We start from the raw sequence: 9,884 nt of genomic DNA on the forward strand, positions 1-9,884 counted from the left end.
CAAAAGTACTTTCTCAGGCATCTTCTTTTCTGGAGGAAAAATGCTTCCCGCGAACCAAACGGGCCCTATGGTTATTAACATCGGAATCCATGGTCAACCAAACATGCCAAAAATACTTTCTTAGGCATCCTCTTTTCAGGAAAAAAAATGATTCCCGTGAACCAAACGAGCCCTATGATTGTTAACATTCGAATCCATTTTAAGTTTTACTGCTTGCTGTTTGTTCATAGAATCATGAATGGTTAATGGATGGTTTAATTAAAAAAGTTAGTTAGAAATACTAACTAAATGACTAATTAAGATAAACTTTGTTCTTTTAAGATTTATACATGTGCCCAAAAATAAATGGAATGGAATTGATATCAGTTTTTATATTTCCATATTTATTTATAAGTTATTAATTTTTGATACTTTAATTCCATCTAGTTATGTAATACAAGAGATCGTGGTGCTTTTTTTTAGACACATCAAATCTTAGGTTTTAAAGATTGTGGTGCTTTTTTTTTTTTAAAAAAATGACTATTTTGCTTTGAGATATTTATATGAAAACTAAAACATAAATTGGATCTTTGTGCATGGTCGATATATAATTTGTTTGTTATAATTATATATATACGATATAAACACATGAGGTTGGGGCTCCAACATACAATTTTGATCATCTACATGTAGATCTAAAGAATTTACGTATATTTTCCTTTTTTTAATCTATTATTTACATATTTTCTCATAATACATACTCTATCTTATACGAACTACCAAAAAGTAAAAATATTATACTAAAAGTGTATTTTTTAAATTTATACTATATATATTGATCTTTCCATCACACTTCTATTTTTGGTAATTATCATCTTCTACATCAACCAAGGGGTGATCTAGTATGCGATGCTTGGAGAACTGGGAAACTAAAAAGGCATTAAAGTAGCAACTTGCGTTTTCGATGCTCTGCATTTTTTCGTTTCCCGAATCACCCTGCCGTTTCTCCCTCGTTCCCGACCATACGTACGTGCATAGATACGCACCCCGCGGTTCCGGGTCGTCGCCACCAGTGGATAAGAACGACAAGCCCATCCAACGGCCAGAATGGCTCCATGAACCACGTGTCAAATTAGCATCCGTCCATCTCGTGATCCACGCGCGCCTCAAAGCAGTAAGAAAAGGAGAGATGGCTGCGCCCCACCCCTCTTCTTGTGATGGTGGTGATGATGATGGCCTCCTCTGTCTCCTCCTCCTCCTTGTCGAGCGATCCCGGCCTCTCCACCGTCCGATAAGCCCCGGAGCCGCCGATCCGACGGACGACTATGCCCGCCGGCGGGCGGTGGGCCGCCTTGTTCCCGGACGAGGTCTGGGAGCACATCTTCTCCTTCCTCGCGGCCGACCGCGACCGCAACGCCGTCTCCCTCGTCTGCGGGGGGTGGTACCGTATCGAGCGCCGCTCGCGCCGCCGGATCTTCGTCGGCAACTGCTACGCCATCGCCCCCGCCGCCGCCGTCCGCCGCTTCCCCGAGGTCCGGGCTGTCTCCATCAAGGGCAAGCCCCACTTCGCCGACTTCAACCTCGTCCCCAGCGACTGGGGCGGGGGGGCCGAGGCTTGGGTGGCCGCCATGGCGGAAGGGTGGCCGCAGCTCGAGGAGCTCCGCCTCAAGCGGATGGTCGTCACCGACGACTGCCTCGAGCTCATTGCCCGATCGTTCAAGAACTTTAGAGTCCTCGCGCTCTCCTCCTGCGAGGGGTTCAGCACCGCCGGCCTCGCCGCCATCGCCGCCAATTGTAGGTCAGCCTCTCTCCCCCTCTGCGTTCTTTTCCCAATTCTTAGTCTTGATTTCAACTCTTTTTACCCTTGGAGCGGGTTTTTGGCTGAGTTGTCGGTGATCTAAGTAAAACAGGGTTTTTTTTTTGGAATAAATCCGAAGAAATTTCTCGTTTTCGAATGTCTGCAACTCTAAATTTGTGGACTTTAGGGTGATCTTGCTGGGATGATTCGGAGGTGATTTAGATAGAAGTCCCAGGATCATGTGGACTCAAATATTTGTGTGATTTTTGTCATTTTGTCTTAAAAATTTGATTTTTGAAGTGAGTTTAGATGCCAGGGTTAGGAACAAAACTGGGACGCTGAAGGAACATTTGTTGGAGTAATAAAAGCTCGTACGGATCCGCAATGGTTTCGGTAGTCGGATGAATTTAAGCTTATTTTTTTGAAGATGATCCATTTTGGGCCGTTTATTTAAGGGAGACAGAAAAAGAAACTCTAAATTTAAAGGGCTGGTTTTGACTTGAAATTTTGCTAAAAATCTCTTTGGTGAAATGAAAATTTGGTTTTGTTGACTGGATTGCGTTCACTCTTGTCTCAAACTACATCCAAGGTTGAAGTGGTGATCCCCCTCTGGTGCTTAAACTGGATAAAGGTGCAATTTTTAATACATTGTGGAAATCGATCCTCTCTGGTCGGCGCTCTTTTTGAGATTCTATTCCTCCTTCAGATCTTTGTTACCTGGTTCTGATTCATTTGATTCAAAATGAAATGAAGAGGGACCAAGGGAAGCCCCGTAGCTGATGTATATCTTATAGGCTTATGCCGGAATTCTGTCTGTGTCGTTCTTTTTCTTTCCACCAAATAAACAAATTTATAAAATCCTTGATCACTGTTTGTTGAATTCTGTGCATACATTTCCTCCCTTTAGTTATGCAAGAAAAAGGTTGGAAATTATGAATGTATCCGATAGGAAATATTCTCAGTCCACTAAGTGGTGATTGAATTCTCTTTAAAAAAATGACACATTAGCGGAATGCAAAAGATCTTTGGTAGCTAATGAGCTGAAATTATAGATTTCCATAAAAGAAAATTTTCGTAGTAAGTGTAATATCGGAAATATAAAAGAGTTCTATTCATACTGCAAGGACACAATTTACATAAAATATGTGACTTTTTTTTTTCAGTTTTTCTGATGATCGTATGGCTTGGCTGGCTGGTTGTATATAGAAATGCCTAGAATTATTCAGATTATGGTATATATCATAATCCTGTTGTCTTGCACCTATTAACTGTGCTCTGCATTGATAGGAAGCTGTTTTGCTATAGTGCACGGCTCTGGATACTTACTGCAATAAGCAAACATGTTCTCGGTAGGTCATGTATGATAGCCCAAGAAATGATGTAGTCCATAGGCACTGGTGCAGTGCTTGAAGTGAGTGCATGTATTAGACTATTAAACTTGATGTCTAACAGGAAAGGGCAATCTTCTTGCAATATTAGAAATAAAATACTAGTCGCCCCCAACATCTTTAATGGTTTCTATGCTAAAAAACATTAGGTGCTTAAACATTATATTTTCATTCCTTTTCTTGTGAAATAGCAGCTGTCTCTTGTAACTCATCTCTTGCTATGTCTTGACATTAAATTAGGTTCAATCAGTCCGTTATGTTTGTCTACCCTGTATTGATCATCAAAAACTATGTAGTTTCTGATTGCCACTTCAACATAAATATTTATCACTAGCTTAATTTTTTATTTTTTTTTTGAAAATAATTCTTGCATATGAAACATAATTTTTTATCAATTCATTTGTTGGAACTTAGAACTATCAACTTCTGGTGATAAATAAAGATTCTCCTGAATATTTTCATGGATTATGCTCATTATTGCAGAAATCTGAGGGAGCTAGACTTACAGGAAAATGAAGTAGAGGATAATTGTGTGCACTGGCTCAGCCATTTTCCTGATTCCTTCACTTCTTTGGTAAATTTGAACATTGCTTGCTTGGAAGGGGAGGTGCATGTCTCTGTCCTCGAGCGCCTCATGAGCAGATGCACCAACCTCAAGACCCTCAAGCTCAACCATGCTGTGCCTCTTGATAGGCTTGTCAGCCTCCTGCGCAGGGCCCCCCAGCTGGCTGACCTTGGAACTGGCAGGTTCTCCGCAGAATATCATCCAGAGCTCTTCTCTAAGCTCGAATCAGCCTTTGCGGGCTGTAAAAGCATGAGGAGCCTATCTGGGATCTGGGAAGCTGTTCCAGCATATCTCCCAGCAATCTACTCAGTCTGTGATGGCCTCACATCTCTGAATTTAAGTTATGCTACCATGCAGAGCCCTGACCTCATCAAACTAGTCAGCGGGTGCAAGAATCTCGAACGACTATGGGTAAATCTGCATCAGTTCCTGTTCCTTCTATATTGCGAAATGATTCCCTGCCTTAATATTCACAAAGCTGACCTGTCATTTCCACTTAACCAGAGTTAAATTTTGCTGGTGCCCTAGGATTGCCAATTTTTATTTCTTTCGTTTTTGTCATTGCTTTTGAATATGGTTGCCAAAACCATATCATTTGGATGCTGATTAGCCTAGAACTTCAGGCAAAGTTCTGATCATGGCCTTTTAGTTTCACATATTCTGTTTATCTGTTTGTCCTTGTTGATCTCTGTTTGATTTTTATATACACTAATTATGAAAGAACATCAACTGTTAGGTAATGGATTTGATTGAGGATAATGGCCTAGCTGCTGTGGCATCATCTTGTAAGCGGCTTCAAGAATTGCGTGTCTTCCCTTCTGATCCTTATGGTGCAGCGCAGCCTGTTTCTCTCACTGAGCGTGGCCTTGTCAGTGTCTCTGCGGGATGCCCAATGCTCCAGTCGGTCCTCTACTTCTGCCGGCAAATGACCAATGCTGCTCTCTTCACGGTTGCCAAGAACCGTCCCAATCTTACATGCTTCCGTCTATGCATCATGGAGCCACAGACACCGGACTATATCACTCTAGAGCCACTAGATGCGGGCTTTAGCGCCATTGTAGAATCTTGCATGGATCTCAGGCGACTCTCCCTCTCGGGTCTCCTCACCGACGATGTGTTTAGATCCATTGGGGCCTCTGCAAATTGCCTTGAGATGCTCTCGGTTGCCTTTGCTGGGAATAGTGATGCTGGTCTCCATTACATTCTCTCAGGCTGCAAGAGCTTACGGAAGCTGGAAATCAGGGACTGCCCCTTTGGAGACAAGGCATTGTTGGCCAATGCTGCTAAGCTAGTGACAATGCGATCCCTTTGGATGTCATCATGCTCTGTGAGCTTAGGAGCATGCAGGTTGCTGGCTGAGAAGATGCCATGGCTTAATGTGGAGGTTATCGATGAGTGGAGCGGAGGGTCGTGGGATTCACGGCCCGATGATTGCCCTGTTGAGAAGCTCTATGTCTACCGGACAGTTGCTGGGCCGAGATCTGACACACCACCTTGCGTCTGGACGGTGTAAGGTGCTTTGAGATAATGTGGAGGTACTGATTTCTTTCTTTCTTTGTCGTCCACTTCAAGTATTCATTTTGTTTGACTCAAATCATTTCTTTAAGTGATGAGTACATGGTTGGGTTCAAACAGCACTACATGGAGCTTGGATAAGGATATGATGCCTTCGCCGATTTAACTGCTGCAAAGTAGCTAGAGTGTTTGAGGTTTTACTGTCAATAAAGGAAATGAATGGAACTATATTTTTTAATCTTCTATAACATGTTTTAGTGAGGACCACGGTGAAAGCTTTGCTTGTCAGGTGTAGTTATGTATGCGAGGGTCTTTTATTTCCTCTGATTAGTGCATTGCCAACTTTGTACTCTTATGAACATTTAAATTTTCGAGCAATATGCTAACTACTGATATGTGTGAAGTTTGATATTTAACTGCAATGCTTAGTTGCTAAAATTGCTGCGGATAATTGCAATAACCAGCCGTGATGTGACACTGAATAATTTCGGTAAAGCTTAGTTCTCCTTCCTATAATGTTTTCTGAATCCTTCAACATAATTGCATGATGGTTTGTGTCACATAATTACATGATGGTTCTGACCTAATCTTGCATGAATTGTTGGATAAATGATTGTGGACTCTGGATGTTTCAGTTACTATTTGTTTGCTGCTAGCATTCATGTGTGCAGTACCATTTCTTTGTTTTTTCTCTAGTTGATTTCAGGAGTCTGGAGACATTTCAGTACGTATCTGGCCATGGAATCCACCTAACTGGGTAACACCAGCATGAATCCATGTCTGCGGAGACTGTCTGAGCTGCCTGTGCCTTGCGCCTGCGCTTTGTCGCGACCACTGCATGAAAATCCTTGGCGTGAACCTCTCAAGATTTTTGAGCTCGTGAATGCTTCCTCTTCCTCGTGAATTGAGTGCTGTGCCAGCGCCTTGCAGGATTTGTTGGCTTTCCCAAATGCAGCACGCTTTATTGGTTTGCATTGGAGTGGTACTGCGATGAGGTTCTTGTTTATCCTGACTCTTTCATCTGTTGGATCTCCTGGCTCTGTCATGAGATGACAGGCCAACCAACTAGTACCTATAGTGGGAAATAATGTTCAGCTTGGGTTTGGATTTACTCAGTTTTATTTTCACATGTGGATGGACTGATTCAGTGCCCATGATCTCTAGGTCACGATGCAGAAACCTTACAACGGGGCGAAGGTCTACCCTCAAAGTTTGCAACATTGTGTTTCAAAAATCTTCCGGCCTCAAATCATTGTCTTTAGAATATTAGTAGCAGCATTTGCTAGAAGAAATGAGAATCATATTTGGTCATATATATTAGTGTTCAGTTCTATACAACGAACATAATATAGGTTGATAAAGAATTATATTAACAGTGAAAATATTATAGACTGATATAGGTTGTTATGTGATCTCTAAAATTACTCCAATAAAATCAAGATAGCAAACAAAAATAATATAAGTTGATACAAGATTACATTGATAAAGAAAAATATTATGAGCTTATATGAGTTGTTATACCTCTTTCAAACTCAAGGTGGTAATGCAAGCGCCAGCTTGAGTTTAAAAACCAAGGCATGAAAGCAGTCAGGAGAATGAGCCTTAGTGAAGATATCAGCAGTTTAATAAGAGGAGCAGAAAGAGATTAAGTGAACTGTGCCTCGAAGGACATGTTAGTGTATAAATTGATAATTATTCTCAATATGTTTGGTGTACTCATGAATTATAACGATCTATATTAGCCCATAATATTGTTGTTTGCTCTGACCGGAGTTCGAAGCTTTGGTGGGACATCTCGGAAGGATATGACCAAGCTTGTGACAGTACCAACATTCATTGGCAGGGCAATGTGGTATGGAATGGCCTCTCTTATTACAGTTTCTGCAGAATTTTCGCCCAAAATTTCCATGTTACCCCCTTCAAACTCAAGGTGGTAATGCAAGCGCCAGCTCGAGTTTGAAAGCAAGAAATGAAAGCAGTCAGGAAAAAGAGCCTCAATGAAGATATCAGCAGTTTAATAAGAGGAGCAGAAAGAGATTAAGTGAACTGTGCCTCGAACAACATGTTAGTGTATAAATTGATAATTATTCTCAATATGTTTGGTGCACTCATAAAACATAACAATCTATATTAGCCTATAATATTGTTCTTTGCTCCGACCGGACTTCGAAGCTTTGGTGGGACATCTCGGAAGGATACGACCAAGCTTATGACAGGACCAACATTCAATGGCAGGACAATGTGGTAAAGAATGACCTCTCTTATTACAGTTTCTGCAGAAATTTTGCCCAAAATTTCCATATTACCCCCTTCAAACTCAAGGTGGTAATGTAAGTGCCAGCTTGAATTTGAAAACAACGAATGAAAGCAGTCAGAAAAATGAACTTTAGTGAAGATATCAGCAGTTTAATAAGAGGAGCAGAAAGAGATTAAGTGAACTGTGCCTCGAACAATATGTTAGTATATAAAATGACAATTCTCAATATGTTTGGTGCACTCATGAAACATAACAATCCATATTAGCTCATAATATTGTTCTTTGCTCTGACCGGACTTCGAAGCTTTGGTGGGACATCTCGGAAGGATACGACCAAGCTTATGATAGTACCAACATTCAATGGCGGACGATGTGGTAGAGAATGACCTCTCTTATTACAGTTTCTGCAGAATTTTCGCCCAAAATTTCCATGTTACCGAGCACAAGTAGTGACAAGAACAGCATCAGTATGTTTTGCTTGCAAAATACTGAGTCTGGTCTCCTCAGATATCAACTCGTGAACTGTATTGTCTAATATAGGCAGAGGACTGTGATGCAGGATTGTAGAAATGGACCCCCTCATACTCATAACTGTGTGTCATAAGAAAATAAATAAGTGGCAGCTGATCATGGTGAACAACGTATTTCGAGGGTGCCAACTGGTCCCATAAAGATTGCATTTAGGCAGGAAAATCATGACAGATTGTCCAGGCTCCTGTTTTGTATGATGAAGTGCAGACCAAATTTGATATTGATGAGCTAGAGTAGTAGTGGTATAACTTTTTGCTAGCAGATCCTAGATATCTCGTTGTTTCGAAACGACCAAACTGGAGATGGATCAAAGGGATAGAGGTATTACGAAACCAGGTGATGATTTGGTGTTTTTTTCTATCCCAATCTTTGAAACGCTTGGAGAATTTTGTATTAGTTTCTTCCTCATCTCTTCTCACATGTTATATATACTAACATACAGAGTCCATATAAGAAAAATAATATAGGCCGATATAGCACCATGCTTACAAGTAAAATTTTATTGCCCGTTATGAGTTCTTATGTGATCTCTACGATCACTCTCACAATATCATACTAATAAAGAAAAATAATACAAGTTAATATATGATCATGCTAATAAAAAAAAATATTATGGGTTGATATGGCTTATCATGTCATCCCTAAAATCACTCCAACAGCATCAATAAAATAAGGCAGTGATCCTTGAAGAGGAAATGGATGATATAATAATAATACAAAGATCTTATATAAGCAAATGCATAGGAGACTAAATTTTTTGGAAGTCACATGCAAATGCTCTCTCGCTCTCTCTTATTTCGATAAAATACAGTTTTTTTCTCTTGTATTATTCTCATCCTATTGGTACGTTTGAATGAACAAAGAACCTTTCTACCTATATCAGTTTAGTTTCATTTAAATTTCTTTGCTTTATACATCTCCAGAAAATTTCTGGATTGGACCCGAAAAATGAGGTTGGTTTGAGCTTGTCCATTCGGTCATGCACTCTTTGAAAAGGTACTTAGAAGCATTGCTTGAACTGAGCATTTCTAACTGTTCTACCCCCCACTGAATTGGTTAATACTGGATATTATAACTATCACTTTTATTCCTGCAAATTTTTTCCTGTTTTTGCTGAATCATGCTTAATAAATAAGGGCAGGGCTTTCTATTTTTTATTATAATGGTATTAGATCCATTATTTGTGGATATATCACTTATTAGAAACCTTGAAGAAGGTGAATTTATGATTAAGAAAAAAGTTTCTGCTCAAATAATCGGTTTGGGAAGCTATGACTGGAGAATGGGTTGCTGGCTTCCAAACCGGCTCGGCGTTGATGGCGACCTCACAATGGTGGGATCTTGCTCTTGCGCTTTGGAAAATCCTATAGCTAGCACAGGGATTCTTTCTGCAAATTTTCAGTAAAAAAGATTAGTGTAATGCAAAGGACACCCCTTCTCTTCCACAATTCCACCTACCTCCAAATCATTGTTAAGTAATTAGGAGAATGAAGCGTTTTGAGTTCCCTTTCTGGTGGTAGGGGCCATGCAGAAATCTCAACTAAACCTATTTGGTCATTAGATGACTTCTAGGCTTAGGTTAAAAGATCCAAGAGTTTTGAAATTGGGTGCCTCTCAGTTGCCTCATCAGTTCCTCATGTCAACATGACATGAAAAAATTGTTGTGATTCACAACATACTAGGCTAGCACCATGTTATCCGAAGAAATCGATAGGTTAACTTAGTGGTGCCCCTTGTATTTGTTAAGGATCTTTTCTTCTTTTTTTTTAAGAACATAAGAAGGTGATTGTTACATCAACTTTGGATATCAAAACTTGTGTAAAAGAATCCCATGTTATCCGATGTTGGCTT

At 40.3% G+C, this 9,884-nt stretch overlaps 1 protein-coding gene across 4 annotated transcripts; it reads left to right on the forward strand.

Moving 5' to 3' along the window:
- Positions 1 to 1,155: 1,155 nt before the first annotated feature.
- On the forward strand, positions 1,156 to 6,558 carry LOC103717830 (transport inhibitor response 1-like protein Os05g0150500). Of its 4 annotated transcripts, none has more exons than XM_008806365.6 (4): positions 1,156 to 1,777; positions 3,649 to 4,141; positions 4,467 to 5,265; positions 5,942 to 6,558. In XM_008806365.6, exons 1-3 carry the CDS (start codon positions 1,305 to 1,307, stop codon positions 5,241 to 5,243), a joined length of 1,743 nt encoding a protein of 580 aa, XP_008804587.4. In that variant the 5' UTR covers positions 1,156 to 1,304; the 3' UTR covers positions 5,244 to 5,265; positions 5,942 to 6,558. The 4 variants fall into 4 exon arrangements, with proteins under 4 accessions (XP_008804587.4, XP_026664542.4, XP_088566545.2 ...); XM_026808741.4 differs by having other exon boundaries at positions 5,952 to 6,558; XM_088710419.2 differs by lacking the exon at positions 5,942 to 6,558 and adding an exon at positions 5,338 to 5,661.
- Positions 6,559 to 9,884: the final 3,326 nt, after the last annotated feature.

Source organism: Phoenix dactylifera, chromosome 14 (assembly GCF_051530095.1).
Source record: "Phoenix dactylifera cultivar Ajwa chromosome 14, Ajwa_hap1_PhDact_Kaust_v1.1, whole genome shotgun sequence".
In the NCBI taxonomy this organism is placed as follows: Eukaryota; Viridiplantae; Streptophyta; class Magnoliopsida; order Arecales; family Arecaceae; genus Phoenix; species Phoenix dactylifera.

Excerpts from the sequence above, each read along its gene's own strand:
- LOC103717830 (XM_008806365.6), top strand. The coding sequence starts at position 1,305 with ATGCCCGCCGGCGGGCGGTGGGCCGCCTTGTTCCCGGACGAGGTCTGG. Across the intron at positions 1,778-3,648 it reads GCCATCGCCGCCAATTGTAG|AAATCTGAGGGAGCTAGACT; the intron begins GTCAGCCTCTCT and ends TCATTATTGCAG. Across the intron at positions 4,142-4,466 it reads AGAATCTCGAACGACTATGG|GTAATGGATTTGATTGAGGA; the intron begins GTAAATCTGCAT and ends ATCAACTGTTAG.